The sequence below is a fragment of the Quercus robur genome, chromosome 8, assembly GCF_932294415.1.
Source record: "Quercus robur chromosome 8, dhQueRobu3.1, whole genome shotgun sequence".
NCBI classification, from domain to species: domain Eukaryota; kingdom Viridiplantae; phylum Streptophyta; class Magnoliopsida; order Fagales; family Fagaceae; genus Quercus; species Quercus robur.
In genome coordinates, this window is record NC_065541.1 from 11558066 (window position 1) to 11584090 (window position 26025).

At 35.1% G+C, this 26025-nt stretch overlaps 3 protein-coding genes and 2 pseudogenes across 6 annotated transcripts in view; 3 read left to right on the forward strand and 2 right to left on the reverse strand.

Moving 5' to 3' along the window:
• Positions 1-3022: 3022 nt before the first annotated feature.
• Positions 3023-3571, reverse strand: LOC126695857 (GDSL esterase/lipase At4g26790-like). Its single transcript, XM_050392656.1, has one exon. The coding sequence runs from the start codon at positions 3569-3571 to the stop codon at positions 3023-3025; it is 549 nt and encodes a 182-aa protein (XP_050248613.1).
• Positions 3572-7474: 3903 nt separating this feature from the next.
• LOC126694595 (40S ribosomal protein S28-1-like) lies at positions 7475-9644 on the forward strand. Of its 3 annotated transcripts, none has more exons than XM_050390949.1 (2): positions 7475-7670; positions 9233-9644. In XM_050390949.1, exon 2 carries the CDS (start codon positions 9244-9246, stop codon positions 9439-9441), a length of 198 nt encoding a protein of 65 aa, XP_050246906.1. In that variant the 5' UTR covers positions 7475-7670; positions 9233-9243; the 3' UTR covers positions 9442-9644. The 3 variants fall into 3 exon arrangements, with proteins under 3 accessions (XP_050246906.1, XP_050246907.1, XP_050246908.1); XM_050390950.1 differs by having other exon boundaries at positions 7526-7670; positions 9237-9644; XM_050390951.1 differs by lacking the exon at positions 7475-7670 and adding an exon at positions 8037-8131.
• Positions 7475-26025, forward strand: part of LOC126694597 (40S ribosomal protein S28-1-like) — a 70436-nt gene continuing 51885 nt past the window's right edge. Inside the window, exon 1 of one of the 2 annotated variants that reach the window (XM_050390952.1) lies at positions 7475-7670. The gene's annotated coding sequence lies outside the window, so the exon portion shown is untranslated. The remainder of the gene's footprint in view (positions 7671-26025) is intronic. The other variant, XM_050390953.1, reaches the window with a different exon arrangement.
• LOC126694592 (pentatricopeptide repeat-containing protein At1g66345, mitochondrial-like) lies at positions 11679-18900 on the reverse strand (annotated as a pseudogene).
• On the forward strand, positions 14469-17494 carry LOC126695858 (pentatricopeptide repeat-containing protein At5g15280, mitochondrial-like; annotated as a pseudogene).

Below are 26025 nucleotides of genomic sequence, written 5' to 3' on the forward strand. Positions count from 1 at the left end.
GCGTGTGTTGATTAAATTGGTTTTTGGGGGTCTAAACGTTCAAAAGTGTTTTTGTACACGTTTTTGAACTTTCACATCTGACACTACAGTTGACCTGTCCTTGTACATAACCTGTTCATTAAATATCACATTTCTACTTCTGATGATTTTCCTGTTTTGTTCATCCCAAAACCTATAGCCAAATTTCTCATCACCATAGCCAATGAAAAAACATATTTTAGACTTTGCATCAAGTTTACTACGAGCATCAGAATCAATATGAACATAGGAAACACAACCAAAAACTTTTAAGTGTGAAAACTTTACCTCTTTACCGCTCCAAACCTCCTCAGGAAGTCTGAACTCCATGGGAACTGAAGGTCCTCGGTTTATCAGGTAAGCTGCAGTGCTAACAGCATCAGCCCAAAAAGTTTTTGGTAGTCCAGCATGCAACCTCATAGTCCTAGCACGCTCATTGAGAGTTCTATTCATGCGCTCAGCCACACCATTCTACTGTGGTGTCCCAGGAATGGTCTTCTCCATCCTAATTCCTTGTGCAGCACAATACTCACTGAACCCTCCATCTATGTACTCTCTTCCATTATCTGACCTCAAACATTTTACTTTTAAACCTGTTTCTGTCTCAACTATGGCCTTCCACTTCTTAAATGTTTCAAATACATCAGATTTATTTTTCAGAAAATAAACCCATACCTTTCTACTTGAGTCATCAATAAAAGTGATGTAGTACCTTGAACCTCCAAGGGATGCAACCGGAGAAGGCCCCCACAAATCAGTGTGTACTAACTCCAATTTTTCAGCCTTCGGTGTCCTGCCAGTTTTCAAGAAGCTTACCTTTTTCTGCTTTCCTAAGATGCAACTTTCACACATGTCAAAATCAATGGACTTCAATTCTGGTAGTTTTCCTTTTGACAGCAGCATCTTCATCCCTTTCTCACTCATGTGACCAAGTCTGCGGTGCCATAGGCTTGTATCAGTACTTGCATCAGCAACTGCAATTGTGTCTCTTGGACTTGAGGTCATGTACAGAGTACCAGTTTTCTTTCCACGAGCCAATACCCTAGCTCCCTTCGTAACCTTCCAAGTACCACCAACAAATAGTATTGCATGCCCTTCATCATCAAGTTGTCCAACAGAAATCAGATTCCTCCTTAGGTCAGGAATATGTCGAACCTTCTCCAGTAACCAAACAGACCCATTGGGCAACAATATCCGAACATCTCCCATACCCACAACATCCAAGGCTGAACCATCAGCCAAATACACCTTACCAAAATCACCTGCAACATAATTCTGTATGATTTCTCGGTGTGGAGTGGTATGAAACGAAGCTCCTGAATCCAAAACTCAATCATCAAGTGGACTGTCTACTGCAAGAAGTAATGCATCCTGTACCTCTTCTGTTACAGTATTAGCAGAATCATCTTCATTCTTCTTCTTAGGACTTTTGCATTGATTCCTAAAGTGACCTGTTTTCCCACAATTCCAGCATTGTACTTGTTGGCCTGATCTAGATTTACTTCTGTTCCGATTAGAATTTCTGGATTTTGATCTGCCCCGATTTGAATTTCTGTTATTACCTCTGCCTCTTGTCTCAAGGTTTAGGGCAGAACCAGATCCTGAGGATTCACCTGCATCTCTTCTGCGAATCTCCTCAGCCAGAATTAAATCTCGTATATCATTGTACTTGAGTTTTTCTTTTCCTGTAGAATTACTTACTGCCATCCTCATTGCCTCCCAACTGTTTGGCAAAGAAGCCAAGACGATCAGAGCACGAATCTCATCATCAAAATCAATTTCTACAGACGACAATTGATTTGTGATAGTATTAAATTCATTTAGATGTTGTGCTACTGATGCATTCTCTGCCATCTTCAGATTGAATAGTTTCTTCATCAAGTGCACCTTATTGTTTGCTGACGGCTTTTCATACATACCAGACAAAGCCTTCATCAGATCTGCTGTGGTATTCTCCTTTACAACATTGTGTGCAACAGACCTAGACAGAGTTAACCTGATAACACCTAGTACGTGTCTGTCAAGAAGAGCCCATTCCTCAGCCTTCATAGCCTCAGGTTTTGTCCCTAAAAGAGGCAGATGCAATTTCCTCCCATAGAGATAATCTTCAATCTGCATCCTCCAATACGCGAAGTCTGTGCCATCAAACTTTTCTATTCCAGACGCCTTTCCTGCTTCCTCTGCCATTGCTCCCACTCAAACCTAACCCTAGGCTCTGATACCAGTTGTAGGGAATTTAACCAAAATTCCCAACCTATGAGGAACAAAATAAATAGAGAAAACACACGCCAAAGAAAAATAATCACACGCACAAGACAATATTTACGTGGTTCGGCAATTTGCCTACGTCCACGGAGTTGCAGGGATTTCACTATTATCAGGGAAAAATACAATAGTGCACAAGAACACTCTCAAGAAATCCAAATCCCAATTACACCCTAGCACTCTCTCACAGGAAAAATAAGAATAGAAGCTGACTGTCTCTCTTTTCTCTATTTTCTCTCATGCGGCTTGCTCACTAGGTTAATTGGAATTTTTCTTGAATCTCTCTATATATTCTCACGGCTACACAACTACTTAAACATAATATATATATATATATATATATATATATATATATATATATGTCAAAAGTCGGCTGGAGTAAAAAATCCTATTACAAATAGGATTTGTTCAATAGGTGGACGTGGGCTTGTGGCAATTCAAGCCACACACGGCCCACTTCAACAGTAAGTATTTGTGAGTTGTGAATATCTCTTTCTTTATTATAAATTTATATTATATGTGTGTGTATTTCTGACATTGGCTGTGTGCTTTATTATTAATTAAAAATAGTTACATTTGTTCCCTTACTTGGTAAGGATTTAATAACACCACTGGCCATGTGATTGCTTGATGCCAGATATTTGTTCTACCAGATTGGATCATCAAAACCGATTACATTACTAGACTAGTCATTTGTACCCATTATGGTAATTGATGAGATGAGATTATATTACTGGACCTATATGTCATTCATATCATGCAATGTCAAACCAGTTATGATTGCAGGAATAACAAAAGGCTTACCAAAAAATTCTGGATTCTGAATCATTTCTAAGAGAATATCGTAAGGGTTTGAAAGCACCAGTCGGATTCCAGCAAGCTGCTTGTTCAGATTTGCAATCATTCCCTTCAACTTTTCTTTGAAATCTTCGGCCACATTATTGTAATCCTCTATACAGTCACCCCCAAACAAGATATTTGTGGTTCTTTCAAATGGTAAACACCCCACTGGAGGAAGCCCAGTTATGGATAGCTTCCGAGCTCCAAGATTGTAGAGCTCTGTGATGAAATTTCCACAAATACCTACTAGAAAATTCTGGTACCCCTCGATGGAAAACTCTAATGATCTTTTTGGAAGTATATAGTAGTTCTCTAGGAAATCATTGGTTCCAATGCTTAACAGGTAGAGTGCTTCACCCAGAACCTCGTTAGCAATCTCATTGCCAAGATATCCTCTCAGGTCCTGCTGGTATTCCATGTAGTACTCCAATTCCTTCCATAGAGGCATTACAGACTGCAAGTAATAAAGAGAATAAACCTATAGCTAACCACAAATTTCTCATTATGAAACTTGATCTAGTAATTTTAACCATGTAACTGAATACACTATATTCTATTGTAGCAGTCTATATATATTTCCGAAACTGGTAGAAAACCATTAAGAAACTTAATCATAATGACAGTAACTATTCATAAGTTTGACTATAAAATATAGCTTAGAAATATATTAATTTAAAACCCAATTACATGCAATAAAGAATAATTATTACAAATTCACAACTATTAAAAAAAAATATTTTGTACCAAATGATAAAATGACTATTAATAATTATTCCATTTTACACCGAAGATACCCTTAAATAATTTATTAGATTCATTCTAATTTTTTTAACGATGAAAACTAGATTTTTTTTAAAGTACAGAGTGAGTATTTGTGAGTTGTGAATATCTATTTCTTTATTATAAATTTATATTATATGTGTGTGAGTGTGTGTCTGACATTGGTTGTGTGCGTTATTATTAATTTTAATTTTTGTCATAATGTTGTTTTTGTGATTGTGTGTGTATAGTATAAATATAGTATAATTTAATGATTAAGATACAAAAGGTTTGTTATATATGTGTGTGTATTATTATCATATTATAATAACTTGTTATAAAGTTATTAATTCAAGAAAAAAGTAAGTAAAGTTAAAGATTGTTCAAGAATTTCATTGATTAAGTAGACATTTAATGTATTATTTATGTATAGATAAGTGTGGCTATGTGAGTCAATAATTAATACAATGCTAATGGGTTGACTTTTGTCAATTTGGTTATTAATATTTTATCATGTGCAATATCATTTTCCATCCACTTAAGAAACTAGAATAATTGAAGAACCAAAGATAATGGATTCAGTTTCATTTTTGACTTTAGGGATGTTTTTTCATTTTATATATATATATATATATATATATATATATATATATATATAGGACTTGATTTAGGTCTAGTGCATTTAGTGCACTGGATCCAGTCAGATGGTGACACGTGTCTAAAAGTGAACACATGGCATCATCTCAACGAGTCCAGTACTACCGGACACTGGACCTAGCCTAACCCATATATATATATATATATATATATTGAGAAACAAACACACACACACACACACACAAGGGAGATGGGAATAGATTCTAACATAAACGCATATCACAAACTCCACTCAAAAGCAACAAAATAAACTTTGAAGTTTTTAAAAAAATAACAAATTCTTATGAAATTAACAAATTAATAACCTAAGGTTTAGAAAAAAAAAAATTAAACCACTAGTCTATATTAAATCTAAAACACAATGTTATTCCACTTTTATCATCTGATCAAAACACAAATCGTTTTTTGGTATAGGCGGGATTGAACCTCAGATTTCTTATTCAACCATCAGAGATAGAGATTTTATCAACTGAGCTAACTAGAACCCATAATATTATTCCACTTAAATATGCATAGAAATTATTTGGTTTGTTGAGTGGACAGAAAATGTTATCATATATATTTTCAAATTAAAATGTGATAAAAAATTTATATTAATTTTATTTTCTCCCTTTTTCTTTTTCTTTAAAAAAAAAAAAAAAAATTCTCTCAAAGGTCCCACTGAATCCTACCCACTTCAATGGCAAATAGTCCTCGAGAATGGAAGATAAGCTCCCGTGGACCAATTGCTTTTAGGAAATAATTTTGATGTATGCACGAATTCTTATTTTTGCCAATAGAATAAGTTTAATCCAAATAGTCACTACAATAAAAAGAAAATTAAAATAAGTTTAAGAATAATCTTGCAGAGTTATAAAATCACACAAATGCATTCTCTTTAAAGATCGATTCATGTCAATTGAAGCAAAACTAGGTGTGAAGTGATTTTTAGGTTGAATAACTGCCTAAAATTATATTATAGTAACTGTCTACCTCTATTTTTTGGACACACTTTCACACGGATTTTAGAATAACCTTTTATAATAGCCTTTCTCTATTCCCACTCTTCACTCTCTATCTCTCCATGCTCTTTCCTTTTCTACTATCAATTTTTCCTTGTTACAAATTCGCAACTCAACCGAAAGCATCGCACCACTTGGATGCATCTTGGTTGTCAAGCATATAAAAGGGTTGGCTAAGATTTGGCCACTTGGCTGAATGTGGACTAAGAGCCACACCCACCTCAATGAGGTGTTAAAGGCAATTATATCATTTGTCACTCCAAGAAATAGCCTCTTAGTAACGTGAGAGTTGTTGATTTTACTTCTTACTTTTTTTTTTTTTACTACCAAATTTCTAATCATAGAAATTTAGAATTCACTTTAAATATTAACCATTTGAAACACACACATTCCATCAATTCCGATCCATTATCTTATGTAATGTTAAAACAAGAATATAGCCCGAGGGAAATGTGTGCAGGATTAGAGATATTGATATAGGAATTAGCATGGAAAATATACTAAAGACCTGTGAAGTCTAAATCAAAAGATTTCCACTATCGTCCACAGAGATTCCTAAGTAATTTGAAGAAAGAAGCAATGGAACATGTGTTTTGAGGTGCCCAATCGCAGCGCAAGTCTGGTCTCTATCACCATAGCCTTTGCAAACTACAAGTTTACAACTACAAAACCTAGGAAATTTGAATATGAGAGTGGGTGAAGATGTCTTTGGCCAATTAATTTTGCTCAAGTAAAAGCGATTTTTTTTTTTTTTTTTTTTTTGATTGGAGTAAAAGCGATTTTGTATTTGAAGTTTTCGTAAAATTTTTTGATATCTTCGTGATTAGAGAGTTTGAGTGCACGACAATTATCACAACGGGACAGCATCTTTACATACCAAAATAAAAGACAATAATATTTAAATGTTTTTTATTGTTAATAAAAATTAAAGGTTAGCTAAAAATCACTTATGTATTCACTTCAAAAAAAAAGAAAAAAGTAATCACTTATGTATTAAAATGTATAAATCTTGCATATAGTTTATGCGTCCTGTTAACAGGTGCTGCAAAGCACCCGTTAAAGAAGGAAATTAAAAATAAATAAACTATACGTGAAGTTATTTTTACTAAGGGCACTTGTAGTAGTGGTGTTAAAAAACTAAAAAATTATTTTTAACACCACTAAAAAAAGCTATTTGAAGTTGTAGCAATGGAGTTATAACCAAAAAGTTTGACTTTTCAACTAGGGTACATAGTTAAAAATAATTGTATACTATAGCTCATAGATAAATAAAAAAATTATTTTATTTTGTATCCACATTACTTGTTAGAATATTTGTGGGTTTTTTTTGTAGTAAGATATATTATTTTATTATAATAATTATTTATTTTATTATACTAAAAATTAAAATAAATTTACTGTTTTTTTTTTATATTGATATTATAAATTTACTGTTGAAACATATAAATAGATAAAATAGATAATCTAGCTTTTTGCAGTGCCCGATAGTAATAAATAGTAATAGGTAAAACGTTTTTGAAAAGTTAAATTTGATACTTATTAGACAAAAATACCCTTCTTCGGTTTTTTAACTTCTCAATTTTCTATCTCCAGTCTTTACTCCGTCTGAAGCTGCTCTCTTCTCTTTCTTTCTTCTTCTTCTTCTTCTTCTTCTTGTCTCACTCCTCTCTCTAAGTCTTTCTCATGCTTCAATCCAAGAAACAAAAACACCACCACAAACACCACCGCAGCCACCAGATTTGTAACCCTCCACAACCAGTTCCGTCTCACTCTCTCTCTCTCTGCTATCTCGGATTCTCTCTCTCGTCTCAGCCATGGCCGAACCCTTGAGCGCCACCACCACCACTAGTAACCGTTGGCCTCCCCTTTCTCTCTCTATGCCTTTATTTCTACTTTTCCTTCCTCTGTTTTTGGTTGTATCTAGGTTGTCTTGGTGACTGGGCTCAATTTGGGATGTGAAAAAGCTTGGACAATTTGGCTTGGGTTTGAAATTTGGGGCATTTGAGTGGATGTGTTTGTAGATCTGGGAAAAAAAGAGAGTACAAAACAACCAAGTTGAAAATGTTGCTAAAGGAAAGGAAGAGGGATCTGGTGGCTATGGATTTCGAAAGGCGGTGGCAGCCGATTGAGGTTGGTTCTCGACAACTCTCTTCGTAGGCAATGAGTATCGGTTTTGTGTTCTTTCATTTCTCTGTTTTTGTGGGGGTTTTGGTGATTTGTACAGATAGGTTGTCTTAACATTTTCCGTTGATATCTATCTTGTTAATGAATATTGCTCTTTATTTGATTGATTTTATCAATGTGCTTATTTTACTTCTTTTTAATGGATTTACTTTCATTAGATTAGCTCTTATGGATCCAAGCCCATAAATAATTAAAGTTATAAGAATTGAAAAACCCCTAATAAGGTAATTTTGCAATTGATCCAAGCCCAGTAGTGTTTTTTGCATTTTAGCCAAAAAAAAAAAAAAAAAAAAAATCCAACCCTAGCAGAGTTGGACCTATAAAACCAAACGTACAAACATTTTAGGGTTTTAGTCTCTCGTCTCCTCTCCTCTCTCCTAAGGAACAAAAGCGTCTGTGTTAACAAGGTACGACATTGTTTCTTTTTCATTCTAGTTTATCTATCATCACCATGTTATTATTCTCCTTTCAATTCTATACCAGTTTTTTTTTTCCCCCTGATATATCATTACCGAAAGGTCACGTGTGACATTGTTATTGGGTCTTTTGTTTTTTTTTGTTTTTTTGTCTTGTTTCCACTGCATTTTGTTTCATCCCTTAATACCAAAACTGTATATATATTTTCTTCTTTCTTTTAAGAGAAATTACCTGCTGGATCAAGATAACATTTTCCTCTTCTATTTTTTTCTGCTGTAAAAGTAGACATGTTTTTATCTAACTATATGTGTTTGCTTTATGCTGTGTTTGATTTTATGAATATAGTTGCTTTGTAGGGCAATCCAAAAGCCATGATTGAAGTTATTTTGAAAACCGTAATACCTATATACAAAAAAAAAAAAGTAGAACAACCTAGCACTGCGAATTACATGAAAAAAAATTGGCAATATTGATTAATAGCCAAAGGATAAACGCTTGAGGCATGTAGGAATGCAACAGTAAAAATATTTTTTTATCCCTTTTTTTGTGTTTCCTCCAAAGATATTAGCCTACCAGAATCTAAGAATTCTTTATTTGTGAAATCCATTTAGAATCTTAGATGACAAGATCCTTGGTCATTCTAGATAGCTAAGTTTAATTTGGCATTTGAAGATGATCTTTTGATAATTTCATTAACATTTATATGATCATATTGTCTTATGAATCATATCTCAATGATTAAATGTGATCCTTTTTCTACTGCTTCACTGTTCTGAAGCAGTCCTCTTTTGTTTTCAATGGGACCCAACATTTTACAAGTGGTAGTTGTTGCAATATTTTTCCCTTCCTTGTATCTAATGTGTATGTAAAATAAGTTGATCTAGTTTTCTGTCTTTGTTTAGTAAATCACACACACTAGTGGATTTTTAACCTACGATCTCACTCCCCTTACCATTATTAAGGGAGAAGGAAGTGTCAATTGAACCATAGCTCATTGGCAATTTTCTCTGTCTTATCTACCTTTTTCTTAAAAAATGCATGTCTTTCTAATGCATTAGATATTGACAGTTACATGTTCTCATTTTTGGCAGTTAGCGGCAAAATGAATTCTGACGTGAAGTATGCAACTGTGATAAAGATTATAGGGAGGACAGGATCAAGAGGGCAGGTGACTCAGGTGAGAGTGCAGTTTATGGATGAAAGCAAGCGGCAAATTACAAGGAACGTCAAGGGACCAGTCAGGGAAGGGGACATCCTCGCCCTACTAGAGTCTGAGAGGGAAGCAAGAAGGTTGCGTTGAGGGGGCTCATATTTGGCCACCCAGTTATTTCAAATGTTTAGGCTAATGCCACCATTAGGTTGTCTGTCTTGAATAAGATTTTGCATTGAACTCAATAGTTTTGGTATTTTACTTTCACATTTCATTTTATTGACATTTCAATATTTCAATGGCACATTTCTAAATATCAATTACATTACCAGGTAAGCTTGCAGCTTAACTAATTATGAGCTTGGTATGATAGTTTTTTCACCGAAGAGTAATCTAAAGATGTAGCAATAACAAGTTTAACACATTATATGAATGCATGCTTAGTTTATATGTATGATCATTAGGATAGCCAATACAGGTGAGTTGTCGTATAGATATGATTTGATGTATTAATACAATGGAAACTGTGTTGTGATAGTAACTTTTTTATTAAAAAAATGTTGTAGTCTAGCTGTTATGTTCTTTGCAGGTGCTGTGAGTCTATCTTTGTTATGATATCCTATAATGGGAGGGAGATTTTGTGTCATTTGGTGAAAATAAAATCTCCTTGTCAATGCAAGGCCTTTAAAACTGGGCATTGATTGCTACACACTTGTTAGTGTGCATCATCTATACACTATGCATTTTATGTGTCGAGTGTGGACATACTTAAAAAATGTGGACGCGCATAGAATTATGAATATTGTGTGTCTGGAGTGTATATTAATAAATATGTAAGAATATTTTCCCTCTAACCCTGACAGATTATATAGAACTGTTAGAGGGGCCTATGGCCACCTTGGTAGGTTAGGTCTTTTAATATGGTCATCAACGATGGAATTGAAAAGATGGAAATATTTTATGACATTTACATTGGTGGTTTGGCAATTGATTTGATGGTCAATACAGACTATTATAGATGTTAATTTTTGTTCTTATATTTAGGATTTTTGTTCTTATATTTAGGACCATTGTTGTAGGCCGCAATTGGTACTCACCATTTCTTCATTGAGAATTATGCCACTGCTGTCAGATGTGTCTAAATTTTTCTCTAGAGGACCAAAAAAAAAGTTAGCATCAGCCGACCACATAAGTTTTGATTTTTTTTTTTTTTTTTTTTTTTTGTTTTTGTTTTTGTTTTTTTGGTGCCAAATGGATGGAATGTGTGCATATATCAAAGTGTTTAAACTCAAAGGTCCTACCCTCAGGAAAAGTTCCTTTTTTTATAAACAAAAGCAAGAAACTTGGCAGGGTCCTGCATCCTATAAGAGATTATACAATGAGTCTGTTAGGATTTTTTTTTTTTTTTTTTTTTTTTGGGGTAATTGAAAAATGGTTAGGGGGCGACTAGTATGTCTTCCTTACCTGAATGTAAACATAGTAACACCCTATTAAGATATTTTATAGTAATATCTTCTCTTTTGGTTTTGATTCTTTTACATCCACTATTTCACATCTACTTTTATGTGTCAAAAAGTGGACATTCGCATGTCAATTATATATACATGTCTGAAATAATGAAGGTAAATAAGTGTGAAATAATATTTTCTCTTTTTATATGGTGGTGGATAATTGGGATTAGGGAAATGCATGAATTTTTATCCATAGAATTTTATTTATATAAATAAAAAATTAAAGATATGAAGAAAAAAAGTACAAATAAATCACCGAAAATGTTGTATTTCTGAACTTCTTTGTTTGATATAGCATTTTCTTTCGTAATTTGGAATACATGAATAATTTGGAATACATGAATTACATGATTTCAATTGTTAATCATTCTCAAAAACAAAAACAAAAACGAAAACGATTTCAATTGTTAATGTATTATAATCATTTGTCTCCACACTCCCAAGCAAGGACAAAAAATTGCACTAACCTTTAGTGTTTGGCTTTGATGCGAATCATAAAAAGTCCCTCCATTTTGCTTATTCTAATTATTGGGAAATTATACACTCATCCATTATAATTACTGAGTTCATGACTTCAGCCTCCACCTACTCTTATAAGAAAAAGAAACTGTAATTTACTTAAGTAAAATTGTGAATTAGGACTCATTTGCAAGTTGCAACTGACCATATGCATTTTGGAAATCCCACACAAAATTGTAAGCTGAGCTTTGACTTGAATAGAAAATAAGTAAATTGTAATTGAACTACATACCAAAAAGAAAATTGCAGCCATAATTATTTTCTATGTACCAAAAGTGTAATCCGTTTATACTTAGGGAAAGAGTAAACGCTTGTCCCCAACAACAACATTAAAACTTCTGCATTAACAAAAACATATAACCAAAGCGTGTTTTATTTCTTCTTCTTTTTCAGGCCACTGAATCAATTAGTATAGGATCACCATTTCTTAGTATCAAATTGCATGATTAGCACCAATAGATTATAAGATCCATTGCCTTGCAAAACTGAATTCACTAAATTATGATCAAGGAATTACATGGACATAGAGATCCTAGAAAAGAGAAAAAAGTTATAAGATGATCAGCACCTATCTGGACTCAAGAATCATCTATTTGTGTGTGCGCATGTGTGTGGCCAGCACAAGTCCAATCAGGTACTGCCAAAACCATCCTTCCTGTGTTTATTAGCGTTCTCTTTGTTAATGGGATCCTTTCCACCTGTAGTACTTACATGAACAACTTGAGCTTGTGCAATTCGGATCCAGGTCAGCAGTATAGTTTAAGAATAGCTAGAGCAAGCTTTTTAAAGTTAATAGGAGTTACTCTTTATCCTGAGTGGACACTAGTCTTCAATGTTCTCTGCACTTTAACCAGAAAGCTACGAACAACTAGGCTTCAGTCCTAGTGAAAACATTTCATCCTGATGGTGAAGAGCCCTTGTACTATCACCTTTTTTAGAGTGGTTTGCAATCAATGTCTCGTAAATGCACGTAGTTGGGGCCAGTGAACGTTCTTTCATAATCCTCAAATATTTTTCTGCTTCCTCCACTTTCCCAGACAGGCAAAGGCTCCTAATCATTGACATATAGACCAATAATCCAGGAGACAGTGATCTGTTTTCAATTTCATAGTAGAGTTTGACAACTTCATGAAACTCACCTTTTTTGCTATAACCCTCAATCAGATGAGAATATGTAATCTCGTCAGGCAGGAATCCTTTATCTAACAAAATAGTTAACATTGCATTGGCTTGCTCCACATTCCCATTTTCACTGAGCTTTCCTACATCTCATTGAAAGCCCAACAACTAGGAACAAGTCTCCTCTCCAACATTTTCTCACAATTCATTAAACTCTCTTCCAATTTTCCTGCTTTAGCGCACCCCTCAATGAGAAGATCAAAACATTCACTATACGACTTCAAACCCAGATCTTCCATCTCCTTCATTGGGCAATGTGCTTCTGCTATTCTTCCCTCTTTACAATGGACTCCTATAAACAAAGTATAGATGTAAGGATTTGCTTGGAAACCTCTATTTAGCATTTCTTCATACACTTTCCACGCTGACTCCAAATTCCCAAGTTTTACTTTAGCATGAATAATTAGTGAATAAGCAATTGTATCAAGAATCATACTCTTTTGCAACACTCTCTTCAATAATACCATACCATCTTCAATTCTTCCCTCCTCTAAAATCTTTAAGATCAAACTGGTATTAACAATTACTGAAGGAGAGCATCTCTTACCATGAATCTGGTCCAATATGTCGACATATTTCTGCAAATGCCCTTCCTTGCACAATGCACTTATCATTGTTCGGATTGTTACTTCATTTGGATACGTTCTATTTTGAATCATATGCTCATAAATCTTCCAAACTAGAGGGACTTGATCAGATTTTTGAACAACGTGAATTAAAGTATTGAAACTTATAAGACTTGAAGAGAAGCCATGTTCTTCAAAATAGCGGCAGACATCAAAAGCAATCTTAAACATTCAGAGTTTAGCATAAGCCTGTACTAACAAATCAAACACAAATGGAGTTGAAACTGTAATCTTGTAACTGCTAAGTAGAGAATCCACAACTGAAAATCTCAAATGGCTCCCTGCATTTTTTTTCAAAACTGATTCAAGCAATGCTCGAGCATCCGTAAGCAGTCGTGCTTGAACCAAAATATGAATTGTGATACAGTAAGACCAATTCCCATGTTCAAAATTTTTCCTTTGTGCTGACCAATGGAAGAAAGCTAGAGCCTGTTTTGCATCAGTTGGTTCCTTTAATTCCAGCAGTACCTTCTCAACAATCAAATCATTTAAGTGAACAGAATCAAAATTTTGAGTCAGAATGTCCCAATTACAGCCCTTCCTGAATGAACCACATATGGAATTGACTACGGTATCAATGTTTGCTTCTGTACAACCATGAATGAATTTAGCTACCACTGATTGAAGGCTATGAACACATAGGCTACTGGAATTCTTGACTGATATGGAAACCAAGGATGGTATAATTCGACGCACTGAAAGCATGATTTTGCTATCATGGATTCAATTAAGAGGCAATTTTTTTATGTCTCTGCACATTACCAATGAAATTGATAAAGCATATAGGTAGTACATTCTAACATTGTCAATCTCAGGATAGTCATCTTACCCTGGGCAAACACCACTTAGATGCACAGCATCCGGCAAAAACTGACAGATAACCAAAACTTCAAAGTTTGATTTCTGTTATGATGAAAAAGTAATGGTGAGACGGAGTATGCACTACAGTATTGCTCTTTCCTCTAAAAGTACACAAACCTGCCAAAAATATTAAGTCAGAATCAAGATTCAAGCAACAAGTCAAAGATTTACCACAATGATTTTGGAAACATTGTATGAATCATTCTCCTATTATTTGACATAGCCTCTACTAAACTACATCTTCCAAAGCAGAATTTTTAAATTTATTCAATAAAAATATTTCACTATTAAGTAATTAATATGACTATGGAATTTTTTTTTTTTTTTTTACTAGTAACATGTTAGGGACTTTTGAGGTCATGACTCTCTCTCTCTCTCTCACAAAAATACTATTGTGCATAGGAAATCCATCTAAAACAGGAATAGAAAAATGGTGAAATTGTCCACCAATAATATATAAACTCAATGAATGCGAACAGATATGAGTAAGGAACTGAAAGTTTCTTCTGAGTTTTATCTCCAAGTTATTATAACAAAGGGCCCCTTGGCCTTCTCCATCATATATCCAAAACTCCTAGGGTACACTACAAATTGGGCACGGTAGAAATTCATCAAATCTCACACCCCAAGAGGAATTGGTTTTTTTCCATATATATATATATATATATATTTTTTTTTTTTTATGAATAAGAAAACTTTTATTTAAAAGACCAACATAGCAAGAAGCAGCGCAGCAACTAGCTGCAAACATCCAAAAACAACAAAGCAAGAGCTACAACCTAGCAACAAATAACAAGGATCAAAAACTGATACAGGGATCCTCCACAAACAGCAAAGAGCCTATTAAAATTTTAATTAGAGTTCACATTTTTGCACCAGAAAAACCCAGTATACAATATCAGCAATCACAGCTTGCACCAGCATCACGAATTGTGGGTAGTTTTTAAGTGGGCTAATGAACAGTATAAGGGTTTTTAAGCATCTCCCTCGGTCGTGTGAAGCCATGGCCTTGTTGCTTGTCCATGTGGGGATGCTTAGGGAAGCTGAATTCTTGCTTTGTAAAATTGAAAGTCAAGGAATTTCATTGGATAGTCACAAAATTTTCAGTTACTGATTGAAGCTTATGTTGGTGAGGATGAATTAGAAAGAGCTATTATTGTGTATGATCAAATGAGGGGGCAGGGTTTAGTGCCATCTATGATGCGTTGTTGTGTTCTTGATATTTTGGTTCGAAAGAAGAAAATTCAATTGGCATATCAAGTTTGTTGGGACATGTTGGAGATGAATGTTAATTTGAGTGGTGCAGAGAAAGCTAGTTTGGAGAATGTCATTAGACTACTTTGTAGGGATGGAAAGATTCAAGAAGGAAGAAATCTTGTCAAGAGGGCTGTGGTTTCTAGTTTGGAGCCTAGTTATTAATGAAATTGCTCATGGGTACCGTGAGAAGAAGGACTTTGAGGATCTGCTGAGTTTCTTTGCTGAGATGAAGCGTGCCCCAACTGTTATTGCTGGTAATAAGGTTATACATTGTGTATGTAGCAATTCAGGCACAGAAAGGTCAGACTTGTTTTTGCGAGAATTGGAAGATTTGGGTTTCAATCCTGATGAAATAACCTTTGGGATTTTGATTGGTTGGAATTGTCATGAAGGGAAACTGAAAAATGCCTTCGTCTATATGGCAGAAATGTTGACTAAATCCCTGAAACCTAATATATGTTCCTATAATGCTCTTCTCAGTGGGGTTCTTAAGGAAGGCATGTGGAAGCATGCCCAAGACATCCTTGACGAAATGGTTTATCAGGGGACACCACCTAATGCATCAACTTTCAGAATACTATTAGCAGGATTTTGTGAAGGTAGACAATTTGATGAAGTGAAAATGATGGTTTGCAAGATAGCTAGCCATGGTTTTCTTCAGCTCTCTTCATTGGAGGATCCACATTCCAAAGCATTTATGGTCTTGGGGTTAAATCCATCAGCTGTGAGGTTGAAAAGGGAAAATGATGCAGGATTTTCTAAAACAGAGTTTCTCTATAATCTTGGGAATGGTCCCTACTTAGATACAGACCTGGATGAGTATGATAAAACAGTCGCCAGGGTTCTTGAAGATTCCATGATACCTGATTAACTCACTAGTAATGCAGAAGCAGAAATACGGTCATGGAAATTTTAGAGCTGCATTGGAACTGGTAAATGTACATTTCCTTTACATTGTGCGCTAATGAAAGGGTTTTGTAGGACAGGCAACATTCAATAAGTATCCACTCTATTCCAGGATATGTTTTTGAAGGGGCTACTTCCAGATGCAGAAATTTATAACATGCTGATACAAGGGCATTGTCAAGTGAAAAACATGAGGAAAGTTGAGAAGCTACTTGGTATTATTATAAGAAAAAATTTAGGCCTCTCAATCTCAAGTTACTAGAATTTGGTGCACTTGATGTGTTTGGAGGGTAGGGTCCTTCCTGCGTTGAGTCTGAAGGAGCTTATGCTTGGACAAAGATATTCAAATGACCTCATCATCTACAACATTTTGATATGCTCTCTTTCTGCAACAGGGAACAGTTCACTTGTAAATAAAATATTAGATGAATTGCAAGAGAAGGAACTGCAAGCCAATGAAGTCACTTATAATTTTCTTGTGTATGGATTTTCTGAGCGTAAAGATGTATCGAGTACTGTGCACTGGCTGTCTATGATGATTTCTAATGAAATTAGACCTAGTGATCGGAGCTTGAGAGCAGTAATTAGCAGCTTGTGTAATGTTGGTGATCTTGGAAAAGCCTTGCAGTTGAGTCAAGAAATGGAATCAAGAGGTTGGGTTCATGGTTCAAGCCTCCAAAACGCAATTGTTGGGGGCCTTCTTTCCCATGGTAAGCTTCAAGAAGCAGAAGATCTGTTGGACAGGATGGTAGAGAAATGCCTAATTCCTGACAATATCAATTATGATAATCTAATTAAGTGCTTTTGTTGGTATGGGAGACTGAACAAGGCTGTTGATCTTATGAACACAATGCTGAAGAAATGAAATGTTCCGAATTCTACTAGTTATTATTCAGTAATTCAAGGTTTTTGTACCCAGAATAGATTGGATGAAGCTATGGATTTTTAGACTGAAATGTTGTGTAAGAATCTTAAGTAGAGCATTAACACTTCGGGCATGCTCATCCATGCTTCAGCCAAAATGGTCGAACTGCAGAAGCTGAAGATTTTCTAATTTCCATCCTTCAGGTTGGTGAAAGTCCAACGAGGGAGATGTACTCCACTGTAATTAATAGGTATCGCTTAGAAGAAAATCTCAATAAGGCATCAGAGCTCATTCAAGTGATGCAACGAAGGGGTTATGAGTCAGACCTTGAGACACACTGGTCCCTTATAAGCAATTTCAGTGACAAGGACAATTGCAACAGCAACCAGGGCTTTCTGTCAAGGCTTCTTTCTGTAAGTGGATTTGCTGGGAAAAGGGGTTCCAACGCCAAGGGGTAATTCGGCAAACATGAAACTGGGATTTTGAGTGCTATTCATTTTTTTTTTTATGTTGTAAGTTGGTTGTGCTTACAAACCTCATACTAGTCTAAATTTTAAGATTGCATTCGGTGGTGCCGGTACTCGGATGTTATCTGAGGCTATTGCAAAGTAGGTGATCAAGTTCGCCAGTCTTAATTGAAAGCTCTAACTTTATTCAGAAATGTTAAACGTCAATTTTCATTTTCCATTCCATGTCATGGCCAGAATGATCAGTTATCATGTCAATAGGCTGAGTTTTTTCTGAGGTGGTCAGCTTTGGTGAGACCCCAAAATTTGAACTTATAAAATAGTGCAGTATAGTTTTGAAACCTTCCTACAGCCAGTTGGCATGGAACAGTGTATTATACTAATTTTTTAACAAAGACGAAATTCTTCATGTGTTCAGTGTTTAGCTTTTGTTGCAATATGTTTTACATTGTCATTGGTGATGATGCTATTGCCAATAAAAAAAAAATCATTTGATATAGCTGCAATCTGTTTAGTCATTTCTTCAACCACCTAGCACACGTGCCTATATAAACATAGAAACTTCAATGAAATATGTTACTGAAGATCTTCTAGAGTTCTAGAGAACCAGCTACGAAGCCTGTCAAGTTTCTAGGTTATAATCTATTGTAAAACAAAGTTCACAAGAGGTTATGTAAAGATTTACACTTTTACAACCAAAAAAAGAAAAGAAATAAACCCTGAAAGATAAATGTTACAGAGAAACCAAATCCTAAAGAAAATATGCAGAATTAAAATTGAAACCAATCAGCAAAAATTTCAAAACAATCAAATGCACAAATGGGTGTGCAAAAACTCAATTTTGGATTAAACTAATTCACCAGACAGTTCTTTCAAACAATCATTTCAGATGGTATGCATAGAAACCCAAAAGAAACAAGGCAAAAGCGGGCATGCATAAAAAGACAACTGAATTAACTGAACCCACCAAACAATAATGCAAAAAAAACAATCGAATCCACAAGTGGGTATGCACAAATTTCAATTCCTGAATAAAATTAACTCACAGGCCAGTTGTTTGAGGCAATCACCATCACAACAAAAAAAAAAAAAAAAAAAAACCAACCAGTAAGGCAAGTTCTGAACAGTCTGGCTAACAGAGAGCCAGAGCACACCAAATACCCAAGAATTAGAAACACAAGAAGCAGAGTAAAGTACCAACCAAAAGCAGAAACCAAGGAGGGAGCTTGTTACAGGCAATACCACAGTCTCTCCATTTGGCTATCATTGGCCACTTCAAGTAGTGTCAGCAGCTGCTGGTTGTAACCCAGAATGTATTTGATTTCAGAGGGCTAGGCGCTCTCTGGGTGCGTCGCTGGCTGAGTCCATGACTTTTGTTGTGTCTCGTGGTTTAAGTGTGAACTTATGTCTCTGATTTTGTTTGTTTTGTGTTGTTCTGTTGTTCTTTTTTTTCTTTTTCTTTTTTTTAATCTATATTTCTGAATGTTAAGTATAAAGAAGATATATCTGTGGGACCGAATGGCTAATAAGTAGCCCATTTATAAAGAATTAATGGCTCAAAAAATATTCATGGAAGGATTATTATACACTATAATATATGGGAGAAAGTACTCATTATAATCAAGAGTATTACCGCCATGATTCATGTATTGAATTATTTATTTGAGTGGCAGCATTTCACAACTAGTTGACATGAGTAATATCATGACCATTTTAAAGTCAATATCATTTATCAAGTAATCTAAATGTCCCTATCCAAAAAAAAAAGTAATTTAAATGTCAAGTGAGCCCAATGGGAGAGAATGTAAGATAATAAGAAAACTTTATGTGGCCCATATTTAAACGATAAATAAAAACTCATGTCTTAATGATTTTATTTATGAAAGACGTTATGATAAATAACAATTTCTAAGTAACTCTCAATTGGTATAACCTCTTTGATTAATAAACACCATGAAATTACAAGTTTTAAACTCCTTAATGGAAGGAGGTTATAGAACAAATCTTAATTTAAAAGGGTCTCTAGTCTAGCCTATATATATAGCATGTCTCTATCAAAAGGAAACATGTAAGGTAAAGGCTATAGACTAGAAGATATCTTTTATAGATTTATAGATACACTATTATATAGTGAGTCTTCTTTTTCTCTAAACACTTAAACAACTATGGCTGAAAGTATGTTTATATTTGTTTTGTTTTACTTTAAATTTTATCTTACATAATTATGATTTCAATCTTCTAAGTATAACTAAAAAAATATTTAGGTGATTAAAATCATAGGGTGTGTACCACATTAAATTTTGGAAAAATTATAGTTTTAACATTATAGTATAAGGGTGTAACAAATTAAATACTAAGGTTAAAAAAAATAACAAATAATTTTTATGCCTATTTAAGTGGAATAATATTGTGGGTTTCAATTAGTTTAATTGATAAAGACACTGTCTCTGATGGTTGAATAATTGATCTAGAGTTCAAACCCGCTTACTCCAAAAATTTATTCATGTCTTTATCTGATGATAAAGAGAATAATTAGGAGCGGACATCATAAGTTGAAACTATCTCTCTAAAACAAAGGCATAATATTATGCTATAACAAGGGCATAATATTATCTTATTATTTATCATTCTATTTTTTTTAATCATCTTTATAAAATACAAATATTTTCTATCATTAGACTTTCCCATTTTCCAATGATCCAACCATATATAGTATAAAATTGATCGAATTATTTTACATTTTACTCTTAAATAAATATACTAATAAAATAAATTAAAATATTTTGGGCCTGACCCAAATGAGTCCTATTTATGGAATTAGAAATTAGGCCCGACTGAGCTGAATGATTGAAGAATCTTTTGGAATTGTATAGCTAAAATAAAGGGAAATTATTGCATAGTCCGAGACTATGCAATAACTGCCCAAAAAAAGGGAAATCAGTTGGAAAATTTCATGAAACAAATCTGGGTTTTTTATGAATCATGAGGGAATTGAAATTTTTTATATGTATGTCTTCGTGAGAGAGATAGAGGGTTGGTTTGGGTTGTAATCTTGAAACTTTATCATAGATCTAAAGTTCCATTTTAGGTTCTAATATTTTTTCTGTAGTTTTTGTCAAATTTGGCCCATCTAGGGTGATTTTCTTTTACTTTAATTAAAAAAAGAAAAAGGAAAAAGACTTTGATGTATAGATCTTAACTCGTACCAACAAAGGAGGATGAAATTCAACATTTGAAGTTCATAACCTTACTTTTTCATAAAATAAAAAATAAAAAAAGGTTCACAACCTCCCTTATAAATACATTTAAGAAGATGTAATTCGCATGACTGGCGTGGCTGGGGATTCAAGTCAAGTATTTGCACACAAAAGTCCATTGAAATAAAATGGACATAGTTTAGCTCCAAACTAGTTTAGAGTGATCTCTTTGAATCTAGGACTTGGCAATTTTTAAGACTATTCATATTTATTATTTAAACAAGTTACATGACTCATAAAAAATAAAAAATAAAGTCGTGACTAAAACTAAACATGGATAGTCTTTTCAATTGTTATGTATCCAGTTGGAGGAGGAGTGAGATCTAATTAACTCAACTGGTAAAGTCTTTAATAGTTGAATAAGAGATTTGGTGTTGAATCCTTACTTATACCAAAAACCGATTGGTGTCTTAGTTTAATGATAAAGAGTAATCATCAGAAGCGGACATCATAGGTTGAAACTCAAAAAAAAAAAAAAAAAATGGAGGAAAATAGTTATAAATAAATTTGGAGCTAAACTATTTTGGTCTTTCCCATTAAGAAATTATATATGATTCATATTTAAATAGTAAACAGTAGTTTCCTTTCTTAGCCCTTACACGTGTGTCTAGAGGTTCTCTCCCTTTTTTTTTTCTTTAAAAAATATAAGACAAAAATAAAAATTGTGAAATTTACAATTGAAAAAGTTACACTACTCAATATTTTTTTATTGAATTCAAATTTTAACAAATCCACCATTAGATTAGATTCTCTTCTTATACTTTATATGCTTGCAAAATTTCAAGATAATCAAAGATAAATAGTTTGGTCATCGACCAATTATTTAAATTCAAGTTTTTGTAGTTTAAAATAATGCATAAAAAATGAGTTTATGGATTGAATTGTAAATAACATCTGATTAACATGAAAATTTGCATTCATGTTAAGAACATATAAAACATATAATCCAACGTTGAGATTTTCAAAATACAAACTCAATAACAAGTTATTGGGTGATGTAACATTACTTAGAGTTAATTACATCATCCAATATATTGGCACGCAAGTATCTTTCCAGGAAGAAAATTGTAGTAAAAATTTCTTTTTAAGATAAAAAAATAATTACATGAAGGACAAAATTTAGCTACAAAATTAGTTGTAGCCTAAAATTATAACTTTACCTAATAAAATAAATATTATTACATATTTTGAAAATTTAACCGTTAAATTATATGTTTTTTACGTTTTTAATACACATGTCAAATTTTGTATCAATTGGATATTATTTACTATATGATTTATAAGTTTATATTTCATGCATAATTTTAAACTATAAAAAAACTTACAATTTAAACAATTTATTGATGCGATAGTTATTGATCTTTAATTTTCTAAAAATTTTATAAGCATGTAGGATATAAGATGAAGATTTAATCTAATGATGGATTTGTCAAAATTCACATCTAGTAAAAAGATATTAAGTAAGGTTACAACCAATTTTGTAACTAAACTTTGTCCTTAAAAGAATGATGATTGCACAATTCCAAAATTATTAAACTGACGTTGTAGCTCCAAATTTTATAAATACTAAAAAAATTAAAATTGAAAACATAAATCACTGCAACATATACACACACATGAAAATGCCTTTAATTCAATATTTAAAAACAATTAAAAACATAGTTAAGTAGAAGCATCAGTTCAAAAAAAAAAAAAAAAAGCCCAAATTTTTAAACATTAAAAAAGAAAAGAAAAAAGTGGTTGTTATAGTTAAGCAAAAAAGAACCACGTGAAAGTTGAAATGGCATTGAAAACAAAGCTAATAATAAAATCGATAAGAAAAAAAAAATTATAATTAAAATTCATACATGCATCAATATATAAACGAAACAAAATATCAAATTAATATCATCATTCATGGTAATGTTCAAGAGTTGCTTTTAATATTTTTAGCTGAATAATGTTGAAGAGTTACCTATTACCTAAAATGTGCTGCTTAATTTTCTTCTGAATTTGTTTTTGATTTTAGAACTATTCTTTATTAAGCTTTAAAAAGGTAAGCCCTCTAATGAGAGTATCTATTTTTACACAATAATTTTATAAATTCCATCATCCAGTGATCTATATAGAAGAACACAACAAAGCTAAGTAACCTATGTTTTAAAACATTAAGTAATCTCATTATATCATGGAAGAATGCTACAAAAACTTAACATAAATAAGAGAAACCAAAAATAACAAGAGAAGGGAAAGATACACATATTAGCACACAATGAAGATAAACATGTATCCCAGCAAAAACACATGTTTAAATCTCAGACTTAAGGAATCATTTTACTACATAAGATGCATCAAAGAGAGAAAATTTCATAATAAAAATAAAATAAAATAAAATAAAGAATAGAGAAAGCAAAATGATCGTGTAAACAGGAATCTTGATATTGCATTGGCCTACTATTCTAAGAATGTGCTGAAAAGGTTTTAGACCACCAGGCATTAAAAGAAGAACGATAAATAAATAAATAAATAAAAATCGTTGCAAAAAGATATAGGGCATGTTATTATGAAACGGTCGAATTATGACCTATTTTCTAAAAGAATATAGGCTCTCCTTTCTTTTTCCGCGGAATGAATATGGGTTCTCCAAATCATGCTTTGGGTTGCCCATAACATATCCATTAAAAAGAGATGCAAAAAGTAGAAATTTGTAGTTAATCTCTGTTTGTTTTGAAATAAAATATTTAAATTTTTTTTCTATTTTTACATATTTGTTTGCATGTAAAATGTGATTAAACATGTAAAATATTTTTTGTTGTCCGTAAAATCATTTATAAAAAGTTGTAAAATGTTTTACCTTTTAAATTTTGGTAAAATATGTTACTGTACGGCACCGAGCTTCCAAAGCCCATACTGGCCTTGGGCCCAGACCCATCTAGGCCCCGGGCCCAAGCCCATACCGGCCTTGGGCGCAGGCCCAAGCCCATACCGGCCTTGGGCGCAGGCCCAGCAGAAAGTTCCAGTTACCTTATGCCCTTCTTGAAACTGCCTCAGAGTAAAAACAAGTTTTGGGTATTAAGTTCCCAGAGTTGACCGGTTCATCTTTCCCAGTAGAGCGCATGAGTCATATTCGGGAAGGTCATGATATGCACGGGAACATGAGTTGCCGAACATAATCGGTGAAAATGGAACCAAGTTCCAAGATCATAAATGCTGCACCGCCCTTTCACCTGAACAACCACTTTAACCAGATAATACTGGACTTTCAATAGCACTAACGGTGACTGTAATCATGATCTTCCCACTAACCTTGGCTATAAATAGAAGAAAGTTGGGAGAAGAAGGTTGGGAGAAGAAGGGGTTCAGAAAAATGGAGAGAAAACAGTCAAGGAGAGGGTGCTAACTGGGTGTCACTTTGAGTCTCTCTGCCGAGAACGACCCATTGTAGGAAATACTTAAGCCCACTACAAATAAATTGTGAGCCCAAGTGACCTAAGGTCCAGAAGTCTTGCACTTGGTTCTTACAATTGGCGCCCACCGTGGGGCTCTCCTACGAAGCTGTGGTTTGAGTGAGACTCAAGCAAGGGAGATGTCTGAGGAGCGTTCAGGAGGGCACGTTCCGAGCAATTCCGCAGGATCTTCTCGGGGATCGACGTGGAGGGAGAGAAGGCAGAAACGGCTAGAGGATAGGGAGCATCCAAGAGGAGAGGAAAGGTCCGGATTGGGAGAAGGATCGGCCCAGACACACCGGACGATTTCAAGCGTCTCAGCACATCGGCAACATGATGATAGAGACCGGGAGCTGGAGCGGTTACGCAGATTGGTAATGGACTTGGAGCTGGAAGCAAGGGGTCGGCGCCACGAAAGGAACCATAACCCCCAACCCAGGAGAAACCGTGGAGAGGAAGGTTCCAGCCGATCTGTTACACAACAACACCGAGACCGATCACGTTCTCAAGAGTCACATCGACACTCCCGGGAGACGCGTCGTAGACGGGACCGTTCCCGGTCGCATGGATATGATAACCAAGGGTCAGAGTCGCCAGAGGAGCGGCGGCACCACAACGCCGCGATGGACGCCATGAGCAGGGCCTTGCGGATGGCAGCCCGGTCTCCATTCTCTGATGAGATTGAACGGGCGCCCATGCCGAGCAGAATCACGCGTCCACCATTCAATTCCTATGAGGGGAGGACAGACCCCGTGGAGCATGTCAGTCATTACATCCACATGATGTCTTTGCATGCGCACAACGATGCATTGATGTGTAAAGTATTCCCCTCTAGTCTCGGCTCTACCGCACTGAGATGGTTCAATGGGTTGCGGAAAGGTTCTATACACAGCTTCGCCGAGCTGATTCAGGAGTTCGGCAGCAGGTTCGTAACATGCAGCCGAGTGCAACAACCGGTCGACGCGTTGCTTTCCATGAAAATGAGGGTCGGGGAAACCCTTCGGAGTTATGCCAGCCGATACTGGGAACTCTACAATGAGATTGGTGGGGGAAACGAGAAAATTGCAGCTAGCACCTTCAGGATGGGGCTCCCCGAGGATTCTGAACTGCGGGAGTCACTGACAAGAAGACCACCGGAGGATATGAGGCAACTGATGAGACGCATAGAGGAGTACAAACGCCTGGAGGATGACCGGCTGCAAAGCAGGGGGAAAGCTCCTTTTACGGGGAGATCTCGGCAAAGCATCTTGCCGCCAAAGCCGAAAAGGGACTTCAGAATGCAGGAACCAGAGGTGCAGATCGAAGGGGTTAATGTGTTGTTTAAAGAGCCCGTGCACAAGATACTGGAATGGATAAGGAACGAGCCATTCTTCAGATGGCCGAACAAAATGGGGGGAGGACCCATCTCGGAGGAACCAAAGCCTATACTGCACCTATCACAGAGACAAGAGGCACACCACCGAGCAGTGTAGGGTATTGAAAGACCATCTCGGGCAGTTGGTGAAGGCAGGGCACCTGAAAGAGTTTGTAGCAGATTCCACTGACCGGGAGACCGGGCAGGGCGCCCAACAGAAAAGGAATCCCCTTCCACCACCCCTGGGGGTAATCAACGTCATTCATGCCGCACCGAGAAGAGCAGCAGCGGCAAGAAGGGTAATGACAGTGGCTTGCGCGGAGGGAGAATCATCCAAGAAGCAAAAGAAAGTTGGACGGCTGGACATCTCGTTCGGAGAAGATGATTTTGAAGGAACCATCCAACCTCACGACGACGCTTTGGTGGTGACAGCCCGGATAGGCGGATTCTTGGTGAAAAGGGTGATGATTGATCAGGGTAGCGGGGCTGACGTTATGTACCCGGACC